This window comes from Halyomorpha halys, unplaced genomic scaffold, assembly GCF_000696795.3.
Source record: "Halyomorpha halys isolate HHAL.00 unplaced genomic scaffold, Hhal_1.1 Scaffold152.1, whole genome shotgun sequence".
NCBI classification, from domain to species: domain Eukaryota; kingdom Metazoa; phylum Arthropoda; class Insecta; order Hemiptera; family Pentatomidae; genus Halyomorpha; species Halyomorpha halys.
The window spans coordinates 392,900-414,845 of record NW_027109315.1 but is presented as its reverse complement, the minus strand read 5'-3'; the positions used below and the strand labels follow the sequence as shown (position 1 = coordinate 414,845).

The window sequence follows — 21,946 nt, the reverse complement described above, 5'->3', positions numbered from 1 at the left end:
CAGGGGTTAACCTGTTATCTGTTTTGATAGAGCAGGGGTTAACCTGTTATCATTTGATAGAGCAGGGGTTAACTTGTTATCATTTGATAGAGCAGGGGTTAACCTGTTATCATTTGATAGAGCAGGGGCTAACCTGTTATCATTTTCATGTTCAAAACATTTAATTGAGTTTCAATCTGTAATTTTTATTCTAAGACTTATTAGTTCCATTGAGATTTAAGATCAGGTGGGTCTTTTTCTCCAGTTTTATGTACAAATAAAATAATAATTATAACACTATTGTACCTCCTACCATTCTGGGGGGATATGAAATGTTTGCCTCTTGTACTAAGAGAAGTTTGAAGATCTTCAAAAATAAAGTATATGGTAAAATATATGGCGCAAAGAAAAGTAAACTTCACGGAGAATTAAGAAGGCTATGTATGTTAAGTTGTCAAGCTTTTTAGTAATGAAGGGGTAATTAGTACTAAGCCAAGAGATAAAAGGCCACAAGGATAGATTCAAAATGTATATTGTGTTAGGTGTTAGCTTTGCCTCTTAATGGAACTTAGTGGAATGAATATTCTTAGAATGCGTTATTAAGGGGGGAATGAAAATGCACTGAAGCGAAATCGGGATATGAAAAATAATCTTTTATTGATTATAATTAAATACCAGATTTTTGGACCATAAAAATCTTTGAAATATGCAATCAAATCTCAAAACATGGGAAATCGTGCAACAAAAATTCAAATGTGCAAAAAAGATACAATAAAGCAAAACATGTTGTTAGACTTTAAAGCTTGTTGAAACAATTTCTTCACTATTTCTACTTATAATTATACTTACTCTAACATAATTACCTGTTTCAAGGTTTAAGAATCAATTTTATCATGTTTATTTTTTAATAAACTTGATTTGTTGTTAGAGAATAAAAAATCTAAAGGCAGAGACATAGTTTGAAACATGCGTGTCAAGAAAATATTATTGGGTATAGTCAAACAAAATTAGTTTATGGAATTCGATGAAATTTATTCTATACTGAGACCACTTTAGTTCCCAACTTCGCTCCAAATTTGAGTCAAATTGGGAAGTTTTGGAGTGTTGAGAAAAATACACTAATGCATGCGTGAGTGAACATAGTGGACAGAATGTGATAAAATTGATATGGGGCCAACTAGGTACTAACATACAATTCCTGAGATTTCAAAAAATGGGATTTATGGTTCGACTGATTATGCCCAAACACAAATTTAACTACAGACAGACATGGAACCAAATTTGTTCCTTGATTTCTAAAATTTAAAATTCTTGTGAATGAAAATTTTTGATTCTGAGGACATTTTTTTTTTCTACATGAATAAAGCTTTCCTGCCTTTGGTGAGAATTACTTTCTTTATATGAATGGAATATGGTCTGGGTGTTCCGGAGTTCCCTACCACTAAAATACATCATGGAACTCATCTTTTTTAGGCCAAATATTATACAAAATACTACTTTCAAAGACCTTTCCCTCCATGTAAGTTTTTTCACATCCATAAAGAACAGTAGAAGTATAATAATTTTGTAAATTACAAGGATGTTATCAATTTCAGGAGTAATAATAAAACTTGAATCAAAAAGTCCTATTTAAATGTTCGCAAATTCATACTATTAATGAAGTAGAAAACAATTTAAAAAAAATTAATATCAAAAGAGGAAAATTAATGAACAATTTAAAACAGTGTTTAATAAAAATTATGATTATATAATTTTATTAAAATACAATGATAATTTATAAGGAGAAATTAACAATGCCCAATCCAAAGTTTAGGAGACGGAAAAGGATTTTCCCTTTTAAAACATATACTTGATGATAAAAGATAAAACTTGACAGGAAGTCATTTAGAAATGTATGTGATACCAAATTATAAAGAAAGTACTGGAAGATTATTGATTGACCATGTGTATAGAAGAATGGAATATGGTCCGGGTGCAGTAAAAAAAAACTCAAATAGTAGATAATTATAGTATTTTATTGAGCCAACGTTTCGCCCCATGTTGCAGTCAAACTTTGTTTTTGACTGCCGTCAAAACAGCCCTGATGAAGCCTTGCAACGTGGGGCGAAACGTTGGCTCAATAAAATAGCATAATTATCTACTATTTGAGTTTTTTTTTACCACACCCGGACCATATTCCATTCTTCTATACACACAGTCAATCAATAATCTTCCAGTACTTTCTTTATAATTTGGTATCACATACATTTCTAAATGACTTCCTGTCAAGTTTTATCTTTTATCATCAAGTATATGTTTTAAAAGGGAAAATCCTTTTCCGTCTCCTAAACTTTGGATTGGGTATTGTTAATTTCTCCTTATAAATTATCATTGTATTTTAATAAAATTATATAATCATAATTTTTATTAAACACTGTTTTAAATTGTTCATTAATTTTCCTCTTTTGATATTAATTTTTTTTAAATTGTTTTCTACTTCATTAATAGTATGACTTTGCGAACATTTAAATAGGACTTTTTGATTCAAGTTTTATTATTACTCCTGAAATTGATAACATCCTTGTAATTTACAAAATTATTATACTTCTACTGTTCTTTATGGATGTGAAAAAACTTACATGGAGGGAAAGGTCTTTGAAATCTTTGAGGTCTTTATTTTGTATAATATTTGGCCTAAAAAAGATGAGTTCCATGATGTATTTTAGTGGTAGGGAACTGTGAATGTAAAGTTGTTGAGATGGATAATGTACTAATTCCCAAGAAAGTTACTTAATAATAAAGTAAGCATAATTTTGAGGGGTAGGGGAAGACTTTCATGGGAACATTCTGTCTAGTCTTATCTTGATATGTATTTTGTTAGAATTCAATGGAAAGATTTAGCTAGCCTATAACTATTCCTGATATATGATCTTTTTTTTTCATGATTTAGAAAATAAATTATATATTCTAATCAAAAGTATTTTTGACCTGGATTGATTGTGTAATTAATTAAAGGAAGATGGTCTGGGTGCAGTCAAAAATAACTCAAAATGGTAAAAATCTATTTATTATGAGCTTCCCTCCACTTTGCTGGGCAGAAAAAGATACAAACAACTAAAATGGTGTAACAGAGTAAGAGAATAAGATAACATGAAATAGAAGTAAACTAAAGTGGGGCTAAAAAATAATGTGAAAAATTGTATAAAAATAAACACAGTAAATTAAACTAAATACAAATAAATTTTACAGCAAAATATATAAATAAACAAGAAGTACAAAAGTATTTTACATATAATGAAAAGGGAGATAATAAAAAATAAAAAATTAGATAAAAGAGAAATTTAAAATGAATACAGTAAACTCCAAAAGACAGAAAATAAAGGAAATCAAAATAAAATGGAAGTCAATAAAAAAGGAAAAAGAACAAAATAGGATACCCTCCTTTCAGAATGCAGGAAAGCTCCAGGCTTGAGGCGGATAGAAAGTATCAACAGGGCAGAGGAAGGGGAGAAATTTAACAGTTGACGAGTGGCAGATATATTAGAAATAAAACATTATACATAAATATATGATAGATAAAAATAAATAAAAAAGGTTTAAATAAATAAAAAATTAAAGCAATGGATACAATAATGATAATAATATATACAAAGATGAGTAGAGATAGAAAGGTGTTAGAAATTAAGAATAATAATATAAAGCAATAAATATATCAGGTGAAAATATGAGGTAAATTTTAGTACAAAATAAAAAATATGGGAGGATAATAGGTAAGTTACCTTCTGAAATACAGAACAGAGAAAAATCAAAAGAAAAATTATTGTAGTTTAATAAGGCTTAAGATATGTAAGATAATCATCAGATCAGAGAGGTACATTTTTATCTACTATATGATGGACAGATTTAGATTGCAAATGGATATGTATCAATTCCCAAATGAGCCATTTTATATCGTTGGAAACTTGCAACAATTGTTGAATAGTTGAAGTTAATAGTTGAGGGTCAAGGTGTGTTCTGAAAGCTTAGAGGCAGAAGTATTACGGGAGTTATTGGCTCATAATAAATAGTTTTTTACTATTTGATCTATCTTTCTTTTATCAAAAATATGTTTATTTTAAAATAATGATAGTGAAAATTTGTAATCTGATTTTTCAAAAAATTTAAGATTCTTCAAACAGTTTGAAAAAATTAGGTCGGTATACTCAAAATTAGGAGGTTTGCTTTGTATGTATTGATATCAACTTTATTTTTACAAAATGTGTTTAAAAATAATAATTGTTAGAAATATAAAGGTTTATTTTTAATCTCTAGGGGGCAAGGAGTGTTTAAAATTAAATAGGAGTTCCATCAGAATAATTATTGTCTTCATCATCATTCCCCATCCATGAATGGAATGAACGGTGATTGATATGAAAATTAGGATTTTCCTTTCTTTCTTAACTCAACTTATATAATTTCTAAAGAGTTTATTTAGAAATTCAAACTATTCCATGCGTGCTTCCATGCTAAAAGAAAAAAATTAGTTTCCAAAAAGGCAATGTGATTCCACTCTGAACCCATGTGAGCTAATAATACAAACTGGTTTAAAAAAAAAAACTGGTGTAAAAATCAAAACTCGAGAAACATCATGGATGAGGTAAAACCATCAAAAAGACAAATTTATTTTTCTCTGGATTTTCTAGAGAAGTTCACTTAAAATTATAAAAACTCCTGAAACCAAATCTCTTTTGCATCTAGTTTTAATGAAAGCTCAACCTCTCAATTCATTGTTGCTAAAACCTCATTCAGACTTTAGAAGTTGAGAAGGTCAGGTTGGTACATGGATGAAAAATGATGAACTGTCTGTTCAAAATAATTATTTATTCTATTGAAAAACAAATTAATAGGAAAAACAATAAAAGCTGTTCTAAATAAAGTCAGGAATACCAAAAAAAAAAAAAAAAAAAAATTCAACTCGAAAAATTGTCAGGGGGTTGGAATATGATTGGAATAATAAATTATTGCCTCCTTAATGAAAATGACCCGTAATAGCTCTTACTTTTCCAGAAATGTGTTTGGTTCCTGTTTACTCTCTCTGTAAATTCGGTTCCTTATCATAATCTACTATTATACTAGTTATTATAATATATGAGCAGATATTATTATTTATAGGTACATCTCCTATATCTTTCTGGATGTAAAATCTGGTCAATTATTTTTGAAAGATTAAATTATTCCTTTCCCACCCCTGGTATTTGATAATTGTTAATGATTTTGCTTTTTACAGTATCTCATTATTCCTATACAAATTAATTTATTATTAGTTGAAGTTGACTTATTATTTAATTTCTATTCCTCTCCCTCTCAACATCTTGAGATTGGTTGGCTTTGAGATTGATTTCATTTCAAGATTAATGAATAATTGTCCTGTTTTCCCTTGCCTAAACAATTTTTCAATTCATTTTTTCTTTATTTCATATTCAATTTATTTTTAGTATGAATAGTTCTCTTCATTTACTTTTGATGTACAGTTATATTAATTCTAGTTTTAATTATGCACTGTACAAATTTCAGTTAGCAATTTTAAAAAATATTTAGTGTAGTAACTATTATAATTAAAATAGATGTTGAGATTTTACTTTTATTTTCATTAGTCTTTATTTTGTTGAATTTTAATCTTTCAATTTATGTATTTTATGTGACCTTCCTCACTCTTTGATAAGAACCAGTTAAGTGCACTATATATGTATGAAAAATGCATTGTGACCAATTTGGTTTTCTTCTTTATTTGTTCAAACAGATCCTTGTAGTCTTGTTTTTACTATTTGGCTGTATCTTTCCCCTCCCTCATCAACTATTATCATTTTGTAGTTTTTCTATGGTGCAGAAGTTTTGTCTATACAAGCTTAGACGAAACTAAGTTTCTTATAAAATTTTCTAAACTCATCTGAACTTGAAACACAAATGGCCTAAAGCTTCATCAAATAAAGTTTTTTTATGATGTCTTTCCTTTACTAAACCCAAAATTAGCTTTTCAAAATAAATAATGGTGGCTCTCCCATTATGAAAATGAGTAAAAGTTTATATTTGTCCGAATAAACATTTTGTCATTTCTGCCCTGAAAAATTTTAAAAGGGGAGCTTTAACAGCCATGTGTGTCTAAACTTCATTCTTGCATGTTCGAACCATAAGTGGAAATAGTTTTACCTCCTTGGTTTAAGAACTGTATTGCGATAGAGCTAGGGCACAAAGTAATTAATATGCTGATAACCAACCTGTTCATCATCCTCCTCCTCACTTCCTGCCACCGCTTGAGTAATTAAGAACATATTGCTGAAGGGGCAAGCAAAGAAACAAAGTTGTGTCCCCAAAGAATGCCGAGGCTAATGACGTTCTTTAGTCATCATATAAATAACATTTATAGCTATTTAACTTCATTTCATCAATCACACTTATTAATTCATTTGTAATTTTCTATCTCTTCTAGTTAATTTAATAACTTCTATCTCTTGTAGTTAATTTTATAAACTTTTTTATAAGTAAATTAAATAGTATTTTGTATGTATTATTAATTCTTAATAATAAATGTGAAATAAAATTTTTAATGAACTTTTCCTACTATGAATTTATTGACTTATGAAGTGTTGCTATTAGTAATTATCAAATTACAAATAGTTTTTAGGGGTTTCTCATAATACTTTCTGCAACACTTTTTGCTTGAGTAAAGATGAAGTATGATAAATGAATTAAATAAAACAGAAAAAACTATAATTTTATTTTCATCAACATCTCATTAATGGTTTTGAATTATATTATCTCTTTTAATTATCATTAAAGATGTTTGGACTGACTTCATCATTCCCATTTATACTTCATTTGCAATTAAATTTATTTTTTTTGGATTGATGGATAGATTTTATTTAACTTTGCTATAGTCCAAGTTGATTCATTATAATTTAAAATCACCATAAGTACAGTACAATCTTGATAATCTGTTATTCATTAATTATACACGTTTGGTAATCCAACAATGTCATGATGTAGAAGGGAACATTTTACCTATGATAGTATTGAAATTGGAAGATAGGGGTATTTAATTCCCGTAATCCCTTTCTATGGGGATATTATTAGAATAAATAAATCGAGTGCTGCTATAAAGTGCTGCTGGTAAAAAAGGTTTTTCGGACTGAATGATGATGGATGGAGGGGATAAAAAATCTGGTGCAATAATAAGACCTAGCTGGTATTAAAGACCATTTAAATGTACTTCGACATGGCAAGTTTATTGAAAATCATATGTCATTTTTGAGAAAATAAAAAAAAAAATGTGAAACATTGATTCTATAAAGTGGCACTTTCGGTCAGTCAATATTAAGTTGAAAAAGTTGCTTTCACATTCCAGACCATATATGCGCCTTAAATACTTAATTTCAGATTCATACTACTTTTCATTTTCACTTTTTTGAGCTAAGCTGTTCTCAGACACAGATCATTTTGCAAGGCTAGGGCCAGAAAGAACTCAGAGGACCTTAAAACTTGTATTTCCTTCAAAAACTCAAATTTAATTTTACATGATTGCAATACTTTATTTTTATATAGGTAAGTAATAATTAAAAATGAATACAAGGGGTATGTCAAAACAGGTCACAATCTTTGCTTAGTATTGGTTAGTAAAGTTTTAGTAATTGACTATATGAAGTTTATGTTGATAAAGAATACAATTTTAATTTTGTAGATGAACTCATGTGTAGAGTGGATGTTTATGATTATTGAAGTCCTTTATGAAATACATATTTGAAATATTCATGGTTATTCATCTTCTTCTTGCTCCCTCCCAGCTCTTCTGTTATCTGTTCTTGGACTTTGTTCTAGGTTCCAGGAAACGTTTTCCTGGCTTACCCATAGATAGAAATAGTTCTTGGCTCTCTTGAATTGCTTGTACGAACTAAAATTTGGAATACACTTTCTTTTCATTCAACAACACTTACTATGGTTAATGTCTTAATAATGAAGTATAAATTAAACAAATTTAGCTTTGTATTATTTAGACCTTATTTTACTTTACAAAAGTGGGCCCAGAATGGTATTAGCATCCTAGAATATTTGATAATTTGGAAACTTGATGGTCACTTATTTGTTGAATTATCAAGATTGGACAGTACTTTTATTTCATTTTACTTAAATTTTTAATTGATCTGCTTGTTCTGATTTTTTATATAATTCTTTTACTGAACAACCTCTATTTTGGGAGGCAGATTTATGTAATTTAAATTGTAGAACTATTTAAAAATATATGTATATATATAAGTGTAATTTTTGAGAAAATATAGTCTTTTTTTTTATTATATGTAGTTATTGTCTTTGTTTTCTTTCATGTTTGTTTTTATTGGTAGTTTGCACACATAATTAAAAGGTTTTATTATTGTAAGTAAATTATGTTACAAAGACTGTTAGTTTTTCATTACCTTTTACTAGGAAATGCATTTGTCAGAAAAATTGTGTATATTTGTTCTTCTCCAATAGTCCTAATTGTATATATTTGTACTTATTGGGTTACATGATAGATATGTTGAAATTTATTATTTTAATAATCCCTCGATAAGTATTAATTTCTATATTAATCTTCAGATATAACAGTTGTTTGAGAAATATTGATGTTTTATAGACATTTCGCTTAATTATTTTAATAGTAATATTTTATCTTATTGTGGAAAAATGTATGCATTGCCTCTATTACTTATTATTTGATATTTAAGACTTCATTAATTATTGGATAGTTGTTATTGTTACTTCATTGTTTATAGTTTAAATATTAGTGATACCAAGAGAAACTTTTGCACTTATATATATTTTAATCTTTTCTAATTCTCTAGTTAGTAAATTGTATATGGTTGTTTATATTACTTAAAAATATTTCTGGTTGTATCATATAAAATAACAGTATATAACTGCTCCTGAAATCCACAAACCTACTTGTTCTAGATAATTGCAGGCAACACACAATAAAGGTAAAAATTACCTGTTGAAAATAATGATCACCTTGTCTTGTACTTATCTTTATAACATTATTATATCAAATTCTGTTTGTTAATTTATCACTGTTCAAATGATCTTTAAAAATTAAAATGAATTAGAATTTGGAAAATTATAGAAATATTCCAGAGTTGTTAGTTTTAAGATTTGATTTAGTTTAAAAAAATAAATAAAAAACTGCATAGCTATAAATCCACAATAGATTTGACACGAAAAATTTTTAAAAATAAGCACCAGCTTATAAAATTCTAAAGTTTAGCAACCTATTATATTCACAAGATTTGTTTTAAATGAAATTTAGTGTAATTTGAAAGATGGTTAGAGGGGTCAAGTATACGTTTTACACCTATAAAGCACTGGTTCCCAACCATATTTGGGCCACGAGAGCCATGGGATGGGCCACGGATGGATCCTGTAACACATATTTTTGATAAAATTATTTTATTAATTGTCCTTTAGAAAAAACAAATTGATGAGGAAATAAAAGCAAGGTTGAATGCAGAAAATGCTTGTTATTTTTCAATTTCAAAACTGCTTAGCTAGAGCATTTCATCCAAAAACTGAAAAGTTTGAATTTACAAAAGTATTATCCTTCCTGCTTTATGGACAGTGCATAAGAATAGCACTTCAAGGTTTTAGAAAATAAAGTATTAAAATGATGAATTAACCGAAGAATTTAGAAGGCTACACAATGCTGATTCAAGGGAATTGGACCCGATAAATATAATTCAGGTTATAGAATTGCGGTGTATAAGATGGGCGTGTAATGTTGTAAGGCTTAGTCGTGAACGGATCCCCAAAATGTTAATAAACACAGAACCGACGGATAAACATCCGAGGAGTAGACCGAAACGTAGATGGTAGGATTGCTTTAAAACTGAATTAGTAGATTTGGGTTTGGAAGGGCCTCTCTAGAGAGATCTATTGAGAGAAAAATTGATGGTATCTGTTCATTAAGTCTTTATCATTATTATTAATAGTCTTTCCAGCTGAGTTGTCCGCAGACTTCTATGGACAAAACATTTTTGCTCAATATAAACATAAAATATTTTTAGTAGTATAATTTTATTCTTATATTGGTTCTTAATTTTTATTCCTTTTATAAAAACTTCAAGGTGCTGTATTATTAGAGTAAGACTGGTTATGAAATGAGGTTGAATTAAAAATAAAATTATTGAGGCAATGGTCAGTAGTGCCCTCTGACTAAAAATTTGTTTTGCAACATAGTAACCAATATTTTGTATACATTTAAAAAAATATATATAAATATATAATTTTAAAAACCCATGGTTTTTAGTGAGTATATACATATAACTAACCGCAATTTAATCATTACAAATGTTTAAAAAACACATGGCATAACTTCTGAATAAAATTAAATTGATAAAAAGTTATAATTCTTTCTATAATTAGACTATTTCTTATTGGTTGAATACTTTTTTTTTTTTAATTTTTAAACCATTTTAGATTTTATTTTATGAATATTTTTTTTTTTTTTTCTTGAAATCACCCATTTACCTTAAGCATTTTTATATATTACCTATCATTTATTTCTATTTGGGTATTAGTAATGTCATCAGAATTAGGCTCTGTTAAAAAAAGAAGTTTAAAAAAATGTGTTGAATTTTTTTTATCTTTTAAAAGAAATTTGTGTTGTAATCTTATTCAAGCTGTGGTGAATAAACAAAATAGTTTGGGGTCTTTATTTTCCAAAAAATAACGTGTAAAACTATGAATGTCCTTAACTTATATGTTTTATATGTATTGTAATAATTTATTGTTTAGTGATTAATATATGTTATTCAAAACATAGGTGTCACTATTTGTATTATGCATGTATTTTATAGAAGGTAATTATGATATTTTATTTTAAATGTTTTTTAAACTCTCATTGAGACAGTTCTTAGTTACACAATTCTTATCATATATTAATACTTTTATTTATTTTTTTGTAATGTGAACTGAGCTATATGTAATACATATTTGTGTATTTGTAGTTAGGTGTTACATTAAGTTTTGAATACCATTAATATTCAGCTTATAGATGTTCAGTAATTGATTCATTGTAATTCACTTACGTTAATTCAGATCTTTTATAATTAGAAATTGTTATTAATTACCTAAATATTGCTCGTCATCTTTTTTAATACATTCAAATATTACTACTATATATGTATATATTCACAAACAAAGGTTTTTATTAGTTCTACTGTAAGTTCATTGTTAAGCACTGTTATCTAATATATAATATTGTAGTCTTTGTTATTGAATAAAAAATCTTTTTTATGACTTGACTGTCGTGCTGTACATTTACATTTGTTGGTTTTAAAATCAATAATCACGATGCTTGCACTATTGAATTATGTTAATTATCACATTATCACATGAGTATTTAATTGCCAAGCTTTTTGTCCTATTTGATACTATTTAATGAAGATTCGTTTTAAAAAGCACACCAAGTATACGTACTTCGTAGCTTTATGTTTTATGTAAAAGTAAATATTTCGCAGCATTCCCTCTCCTTATTTGATTAGCTTTAATTAGTTGGTGGAGAGTTTGTTGCTATTTATTTCATTTGTGTTATTGCACTTATGATACTTCCCCCGCATTTAAATTTATTGAATGCAGTTTTGAATTTTATTCTCTTCGTTCCATTTCTTTCAATTTTGGACCTTGATTATTTTTTGTTTTATTTTTAAAATTTTGATTTAATTGTTACTTATTATTTGAAACAATGTTATTAGCCTGCATAGTGGTTTAAGGCTGCTTCTCAATATAATCATATTATAAGTACAACAATACTAAAGAAGGATTGATACCATGGATTCATCATGCTTTCCACAGTATATATTCAATGAAACATTTATAATTTTGAAATTAACTTGTTTGACAAAATAGGTGTATATAGTGTTCTTTGTCGAAATGTCACTACATTGAAATTATTATCTGCATTCCTCTCACAGCAAATGACCTGTAAAAAAATATATATAAAGAAAATTGTGTGTATATTTTAAATTGAAATCTATTTTTATATATAATGTATTAGCTATAAACAATTTAATCTTTTTACATGATCAATATCATCGGGATGGATCCTTTTCAATTAAAAGTCACATTATTTATTCAAACTATTATTTAACCCTCTTTTTTTTTCTTTTTTTTTTTTTGTGCATATATATTGTGATATTATAAAGGCAAATAAACTTGGTTATTTTTCGAGATGGGAAAAGTGGGGGCTGGAAACACGTACACACATTAAACACAAATTGCATGCCAGCGCTTCATTTATGTGTTGTTCTTTTATTTTTTATTGTGATTTATAAAGTTTGATTTTTTGAAATATACATTTATACATTATATAAATATTGTGATATAATTAAACTATTACAAACTTAAGTTGCATGTAGCCTCTTTTTTTTTTTAATTAGCAAATAAGCTTTTTTTTAAATGCACTAATATGAGAGTCAAGTTTTTGTGCATGTTCGTCTGTTTGTCTCAGTGTGTCAAAGTCGGTGGAGAGGAGAATGGAGTCTAAAAATATAGCACGAGACTTTTTCCTATACTCTTTACCACTTCTGTTATGTGAGTCATTTTTTTTTTATTATATATTATTTAAAATAATTCTTTAATATTACAGTGTGGTTATATTATTTTTTTATGTTTTCTTTTTTTTCTTTTCTTCTGTTCATTTTTATTTTTCTTCAAACTAGCTTCTAAAAATATTGATTGAATCACAATAAATCAAGATTTACTGTTCAATAGTGTAAAGTAATTTAGTTATAATGTTTTATTTATTTGTCTCTGATGAAACTTCAAATAGCATTTTAAAGAAAAATGCTACTAGTGTACAAAATTTTGCTTATAGATGTGTGAAGTAGGTATATATTTTTTGTGGTTCAGGAGATATATGTAGATAAGCATGGGCTTTTTCACTGATTTAGCGCAAAATGAACATAATTATTTAATAATTAGCTAAAGCATTAAGCATGTTTGCTAAGATTGAGAATCAATCTAAATATTATTCTTAGTAACAATAAATGCATCGTGTGAACTTTGAATTAGTTGATCTTTGCATTATTCTATCTTTTATGTGCGCTTTATACAGTGTTAAGTAATTTTAGCTGTCTACAATTTATTTATCTTTATAGCAATAAATTTATGATGTAATATAATTGAAAATATGACTTTTATTAATAAGACACAGGATATCAATCAGATGTTTGTGCCCAGGTCTGTTGGTATTTGGTTTGCTCAAGTTTCAACTATAACAGACCTTATAGTTTGCCCTTATTCTGCAATTGAGTCGCTGCTAAACACTCTTTTAGCTGTTATGTTTCCATGCCTCATTTTTATAATAGGCAACAAGAATATAAGTAGTAAAGTATAAAATGTTCATATGTTCATTCAAAGAACATTAATCCCTAACAAATATTATATATTTTTTTTAAATTAATTTATTTGTTATTGTTTAGGCATGATCAGATTTGTGAGAACAAGGAGCTTGTTTTATTTCCATTTTTTTTCTGGTGATATTTACATTGTCTATTTTTAAATGAAGTAAGTTGGAATAATTTAACATTTTTTCAATAATGGGAAGACTTTAAATTTGAATCATTTTTCAGAATTTCATAAATTTCTTAAAAATTTCATTTACTATATTGAGCTAAGAAAAAATTCGGAAATAAATTATTCCCTATACCTATAATATTCAGACACATTAAAAGTTTTAATTATTATTTAAGTGTGTTATTCACTTGTTGGAAACTACTGCTGTAGAAAACTATTAAAATAAATAAATTTTTAATCTAGTTTATATTACCAATCAAACAGCCAACCTTTAAATTCAAAGAATGGAATATTTAAATGATCATTTAATCATTACTTGTTATTCATTTTCTTCTGGGAGAACAATCTATATACCAGGAATGATCAACAATTTGGTTTACACGTAAAGCAGGAATGGCCAACCTTCCGGTCTACATAGCAGTAATGATCAATAATTTGATCTATATAGCTGAAATGGCCAACAATGTGGTCTATATAGCTGGAATGGCCTACTATTTGGTCAATATAGCTGAAATGTCCAACAATGGTCAATATAGCTGAAATGTCCAACAATGGTCAATATAGCTGAAATGTCCAACAATGGTCAATATAGCTGAAATGTCCAACAATGTGGTCTATATAGCTGGAATGGCCTACTATTTGGACAATATAGCTAAAATGTCCAACAATGTGGTCTATATAGCTGGAATGACCAACAATGTGGTCAATATAGCTGAAATGTCCAACAATTTAGTCTATATACCTGGAATGATCAACAATGGTCGATATAGCTGGAATGCCCACTAATATCAGTTTTTAAAATATGTTATTAAAACATCTTTGTCATTGTATACTTATTTATTGACTGTTGTATTGCAGAAGAAAAAGTATCGGAGGAGCACTTAGAAATAAAGAATTGATGTGATAATAAAGCATTAGTATGGGATATATGTATTTTCACTAAAATATATTGATATTAATATTCCAAAGAGGAAGGATTGATATATCATTAAAAAAGTAGACTGTCTTTTTCTGATATTTCTTTTTAATTAATAAATATTTATAATAATATGAATTATGTTTAATGTTTTGTCATTAAATAAACACAAGACACAAGTTGGGATCTATTAAATACCAAATATTTGAATGGGGATAGATCCCAAATCTTTTTTTTTAAAAAAAGGTGGATTACTGGACTGGGAGGTTTGGCAGCCTCCTGTAATCCAGCTACTTGGAGGTCGGGAACCGAGGATGAGTTGAGGTCGGGACTCACTGGGGCGAGGTGTGCCTACATCGACCAGGCGTCCGCACTAAGCTGACCATCAACATGGTCGCTCTGTGGGAGCATGGGGCGACCAGGTTTGCTAAGGAGGGGCGTACCGAGCCAGGGGCGATTAATAAAGAATATATTCAAAAGTTGATCACTCCTATTATATAGCTCAGAAGAGAATTTTAGATAGCATAGAGAGTATTTTTATTGAAATTTTTACATTTGATTTACTGAAACTTGATTCTAAAAATATTTAAATTATGACATTCTGGTTCATATATCAATTCCTAATATGCGCTGTTATTAATATCATTGACCCTGTAAAGTATTGTTTAAATTAAATTTGTGAGTTAAAACTTGAAAACCCCTACCCCCTGATGTTGGAGAATTAAATTTCTCACATTTGGTTAAATCATTGAGCCTCGTTCTCCTGTGTCAGTAAGTGCTATATTGAAATATAGAATAGAAATTATCCTTTAATATTTCTCTAACTATTTTGGCAGGAAGGAATTTAGACAAGGAATACATCCATGATATTTATCAATATCCCATCTTACTCTATCCAATAAAATTATTAAATTACATTTATGTTAATACTTTATTGTGAACTATTGACCAGTCACCCAATGAAGGCTTACTACTTAGACCAAAACGTCACCACACATTAAAGCAGCATTATACTTTTAGTGTGTCCTTTTTTGGCCACACTCGCAACCATCCTTCTTGATTATATTTCTGTTTACTTTAAAAATAGTGGATTTGAAATCATCTGAGTACAAGTGATGGCTACTAATGATTTATAGTGGAATTTTTCAATATTAATCCTTTTTATGAATAAAATTGATAGTAATATTATATTTTACTGTATTTATTTTATTTTTTTATGTTTTTCTATACCTTCTACACATCAGCAAATCAACTGTCCAATGATATTGGGTGAATATATAATTTAAACTGGTATCCACCAGAGTAGTTGAAGCGAGTGAGATCCAAGACCTACTTGTACACTGCCTATTGGCAGACTGTTACCCATCTAGTGTTGTGCCTAACTGTAGAATCCATAACTAGTGTACTAAGCCTCTCGGCTATCCCACTCTTATTTGTTTATTATAAAATTTATATTATTTTTTTTCTTTTTCACATACGTGGAAACTTAACATTACAGTTGAAGCTTAGAGTTGAGTTTTACAATTGGTAGGTCCTTTATCCAAAACTCATTCTGGACTGGTCATTATCACTTCCACTCTTTTGCATGCCTCTCCACAGTCTTCTGTTTTATCCCAATCAGTTTGTTGGCTCAATGTTCTTAAATCTTTCAAAAACATTTTCTTATTTGTTGTTTCATGGATAAGACTGTGTTAAAACTTATATTTATTGAATCAACTTTTATAACCTAAGTTTCCCATAGTGGTTTATATCTCTATTAATTATTAGCTTTAATACTGGTCTTCCTCTACTTTAGGTATCACTAATAGTAATAATAATAAAAACGTCTTATTGAACCCAAAGGTCCAATCTCGTTACTTACAACTATCTACCGAACTCATTGAAACCTAAATCTATTTTCCTTACTTGTTGGGTGTTCACCTGCCAGTTCAGCACTGATTGCACAGGTCTAAAACTAAAAATTTTATTTAATGATTTTGACCAAGATGAAACTGAAAATGAACTCCATTTTCTTCCATCCCGTACAGATTTTTTGCAAATTCATGACATGTAATGCTAGTTTTGTAGGACAAAAATCTTTCATAACTCCATAGGTACTCTTCTTATCACTTCAAATTTTATGGCACCAAAACGACATTAAATTATACCAAATGGCACAATTTGATTTTTTAAGTATTAAAAGTAGAGGAGAGGTTTGTTTCTTCTAAGGGGCGAAGGTTGCTAGATTTGAAAGTAGTAAAAAGTCACTCAAAAATATTCAAACAATAATAAATACATTGTATTATCCCTCAAATTGACCCACTGAAATTAGATTTGTACCATTTGATATATTTTAACGTCCTTATCATCCCATACAAATTATATTTGTGTGGATTATAAAAGATTTTCATGATTTTTGTCTTACAAAACTGGTTTTATATATCAGGGATTTGCGAAAAATCTATAAAGGTGATGAAAGAAAATATAATTAATTTTGCTGCTTTACTTAAATAGTGACACATCTGACAAGCAGCAATTTGTTCTATTTATTTTTAAAGGGGGGGAGGTGCTGGATTCATTGACCAAAAATATTGTATTTCCTTATGTTTGTTTTATGTGGGACAAACAAATATGTGGGGTCTTGTTAAAAAAACATTTCTGTTGGCGGTAAGCACTCAAAATAATAAAATTTACCATTGTAATTAAAGTGATGGTATGAAAATTGATGGGTTAGCTTAATTCTGTGTAATTAATTTTAAAAAGTAAAATGTTACATCTAAATTTTTTTTTTTATGAACTTCAACTCTTACTCAATTGGCTTGGATTAAGTAGCCGGTCTAATAACTTAAAAATTTCTCTTCGTTCGTGCCTAAGTGGCACTACTCAAGGTTAATTAATTATATTTGTGAAATCGTGTACTCTAATGGCCCTATTGAACTTGGTCTCATTGAATATGGCACAAATAGGCCTCTTCACTGGTGGCTGTTTGTAATAGGCCTTTAAAACCAACTGGTCTTTCGAGCAAAAAAGTTCATTAGGCACTGCTCCCCTAAGTTTCGGATTATCCGTAGATGGTGTAGTATTAAAATAAAAATATAAAATGATGAGAAAAGGAAAAAGTGTTACTGACCCAAAAAATGTAAACATAATTAATTGTATTGACAAATTTGGGTAAGTGAGGAGGGGAATAGGCCTTGGTCACTGGCTGGATGGCCAGGGCTCAGTTCTTGCCCTCCTTGCCTACCCATTTATTTTTCAAAACGATTAATTATGTTATAATTTTGTCTTAAAATCATCTTTAGCCTATCTTTGAACATTGTCTATCAAAATTTTTCAAAGTTGTACATTCTATTGGTGGCCATTAAATCAACAAAATAATTAAATTAGCGTTTTGCTCAAAAAGATTGTAAAAATGTTCCTCCATTTTATTACATAATATTTATGTTTTGAAACTTTTAAAAGAAATAATTGTTTTATTCAATTATTTTATTTTTTATCTCGATAAAAAATATTTTTGTATACCTTGTCTACTTATTCCTTGTCAAATTAATTAAATGGCTATAATTACATGTTAGAAATGAAAATTCATTTATTTTACTGATAAGTAGAAACTATCTTCATTTAATGCTCAGTTATATTTTAAAAAAAATCTATTTACTCGTAATTTAACTGATATGTCGTTACTATATATTATGATCCTTTTGAAAGATTTATTTTCTTTAAGCTATTTGCTACAGACATTTTAGGTGACGCCATGATTAGTTGTACTAGGATATTTTCTTTTAGGTTTCCATCCCTTGTTGATTGGAAAGGGATATGGTTTCAATCAGTATCAGTTGGCATTTAGCATCTTAGTAGGTATAGCTATCGACAATATTTTGTTTATTTTTATGCAAATAACATATTTAGATACAAATTTATTTATGATTTTCTGTTTCTGTTAGTTCCAGCAATAAATATATAATTGTCAAGGTTAGAATCCAACCCCTCAATTCCTGAGTTTATTTCAACATTGTTTTCGTTTTCATTTGGTCATTCATGGTTTATAATTAAATTTACAGTGTTTACTATTCTTATATTAAAGAAATTAATTATCCCTCTGTGACTATAATATATTTTTAATCTTTTTGGGTTTTAAAAATAGTCCTTTTTTAATAAATGCTATTAGTAATTTTTTTTCATGTTAAGTCCCAAATCATATTTGTTATCATGTGAAGGAGTGACTAACCCTTTCTCGCCACAACCAATTTGGGTCCCCTGAACTACTCACCTATCTACTTATCTACAGATCTAATAAGTGTTTTGGGCTAGATCTAGTAATGTCTTTAAATTTAGTTGTCGCCTGTTTTAAATGCTGCAATCTGTAGAAGGCCAGTGGTTGATATTTTTCTCAGATAATGGCCCTTGAGAAGTCTTATATATTGTTCTCAGCTTATTATTTTTCAGGTTAAGGTAAAATTGAGCCTTTTTCTTTGAAAAAATGCTTCATACTTGATTTTGCAGCCCAGCAGTTTTTCCTTCTTCGTTCTCCAGAATTTAATCTGTTTCCTGGCTAAGCTATATATTGCTGTGCAGATCAAGGCCAGTTAATATTGTGTTTAACCCATCCTTGGTCTTATTTCCTTATACTCCTGTTGTCCACATTAGGGTAAGTTTATTCTCTTCAGCTAATTGTTTTAAAATATTGAGACAAATCCCCACTAGCAATGATGTTATCGTGTTGAACTCTGAAGCCATCAACCGCTTGGCTGTCTGATAGTATCTAGATAGTTTTCTTTTCAGGAATTTACATATAAAAAGCAGCTATTTCTATGGCATGCACTTCAGTATGGAAGACCATTGGGCTAGATCCCATAGGCAGGGTCCTTTTCCATTGGTCTATTTATATCTGCCCCTGCTATTCCTTCCTCAACTGAGCTATCTGTGTTCTTGACTAGAATCCCATTTTCAAATTTGGGTCCTCTTTCTTCTATATTTTCTTATTTCTATATTCTATTTTTCCTCTTTATATATTGAGTACTTTAGGGATTTTTAAGTGCTCTATTTTTTCCAAGTGCCATATTGTCTCAGTGGGCTTGCCAGAGCCTTTTTTTTATCGAATTGTGCAGTGGAGTTGTTACCCCCCATCGCTGCTGCGGAACATGCTTCAATTGCTTCTGTAATACCTAGGCAAGCCATCCTTTGAAAGTTCTCCAGCCTCATTCCAAGGGCTCTTTCCATTATTTAAAAAAAAAAAACTCTAGTTCCTCTATTCAGGATTCTGAAAACAGTATTTTTTAAATTTATTTGTAACTGAGAATTAACAGTTAAACTTCAAAACATAGTGATTGTCTAAAACCTACGTATAATTACTAATACAGACCAGATAAATGTCCCCTCTTCTTGTATTGCTAGATATGAATAATCAAGATAAATATAGTTTTAGTATTTTGTTTTGGCCTCTTAATTGTTTTCTACTTCAATGATATAATTTCTCCAAATAGATTATATTCAAGATTGATTTAATTGTCAGTTTTCGTGTTGTTTATGGATAGAAGATATTTATTTAAATATTCCTACAGGAATATTTACTATATATTAATACAGATTCTAATGCATTAGAATAACTTTTTTTAATAATTTATACCGACCTTATAATTGAGCTGTATGAATAGTCATGTGTCAGGATTAATAGATGAAGAGAGCATTCTACTTATCAAAAGAAATCAGTATATTTAAGTTATGTTTATAATATAAAAAACTAATAAGTTTAATATTTAATTATGACTTTAATAATTTTGTATGATGAAATAGGACGTCCCTGGAGAAGAGACGGAGCAGCTCGACGGAGAGGGGAGTGGTGGAGGGTGCCCACAGCGTGCGGAGAACCCGCTCGACGCTCTGCTAGACGAACTGCAGTCATTCAGGGGTGTGCGAAGGCTACACTCAGTGCCGCCGCCGCCACCCCCTCGCACCTCCTCCAAGTCGCCGTCCGAGTCATCATCGGCAGAGAGTGTAGCGTCCCAGCCCGCTCCTTCCAGGGCTGAGCTGCTGGAGGCCAAGCACCGGGAACTGCTGCGCAAGCAGCGGGCCCTGCAGGAGCAGTACACTCGGCTCCAGAGCCTGCAGCAACCACCTGACCTTCTCCAGCTAAAAAAGACAGGCTCCGAGTCAAATCTCCTTGGCAAGATGGGCCTTACGCTTGCTCCAACTGGCTCCCTCTCCCACCTGGCCCCTGTGACCACCACGTCAACGACAACTACCACAGCAACTACCACCACATCAAAGATATATGAGACTGACATACTGTAGTGTGTGTGGCATCGAGCTCTACCTCCTTTATTCAAATATCATACTCAGGCCCCTTTGAGCATTTTTTAATTTTTTTTTATTTTAAATTAATTTCAATTATATATAATTTTCAATCTGTTTTCAAAAAACAAAAAAATTTTAGTTACTGTAAAATTCAAATTGTTTTTAATTCTAATGAGGTTATCACATTTTCTTAACATTTGCAATTAACTTTGGAAGTTATAGGATTAACGGATGTCTGCTTTGAAATAAGACCCTGTTTGGAGGCCAGTTGTGGGTTACACTTAACTGCCACTTTAGTTGTGTGGTCAGACACTTCCAATTGTCTCGCTTGTGAAATATGTGATGAGGAGGTACATAGATGCACAGCTGTATGAAACTTTCTCCATAAATACTAGCTGAAACATAAATGACTGTAAAAGATAAGTTTTGCCCACTATTTGCTCTACTAGGGAAGGAAAATATAATTAAATGAATTTTCTTCCTCTCTTGTTTTTTAAATCAACTTTATTTATTAATATCTACTACTTAAAATGATTGATCAACTTGTGAAAAAAGTAAGGAATAAAAACATTTTATACCTCTTCGTAGCATTATATATAAATTTAATGAAATGATATCTTGAATGAATGTTTATACTTTCTGCCTAAATAATAAGTATTATTTATTTAGAATGTAGTCACACAACAACTAAGCCAATAAACTTGATTTTTATTGGCTGGATAGTGTTCATTTAATTTAAGTATTGAACAACACCTCGTCCCCCCCCCAAAAAAAAATTAAAAAAAGAAAGAAAAAAAGATGCTCAAAGATGTCTAATATACACTATGTGTTGGGCCGATTAATAATATTTATATGAAAATAATAATAAATAATAATGATTGCTCAACTATGTTCCCTTAGCCACTTTATACATACGTTATATATGTAAATGAAATAATAGCACACGTTTATATTGCTAAAAGCACTTAAGTGCAACTGAGAACTACAAACAAAAGCACTGGCAGAAGTTATGAAGTATTTTAATCTCTATCGGTATTATTATCTAGCATATTGTACATAGAGGACAAAAAGTCAACCAATTGTCAATTAACCACATTAAATGGATTTCCTCTGTTTATTATTTATTATTATTGTTATAATTATATAGGGCACTGCCTTAAACAGTGTGTTAGTTGTCTTTTGCTTCATTTAGATGCAATAATGGCTCTATAAATAATTAAA

The 21,946-nt window shown here is 29.3% G+C and overlaps 1 protein-coding gene across 1 annotated transcript in view; it reads left to right on the top strand.

Moving 5' to 3' along the window:
- The window catches only part of LOC106678649 (coiled-coil domain-containing protein CG32809), a gene marked incomplete in the record, with an annotated part of 525,778 nt that overhangs the window by 503,526 nt on the left and 306 nt on the right, over nt 1–21,946 (top strand). Inside the window, 1 exon segment of the mRNA XM_067047514.1 lies at nt 20,225–21,946. Within this exon segment, the coding sequence (XP_066903615.1) occupies nt 20,225–20,722 (498 nt within the window).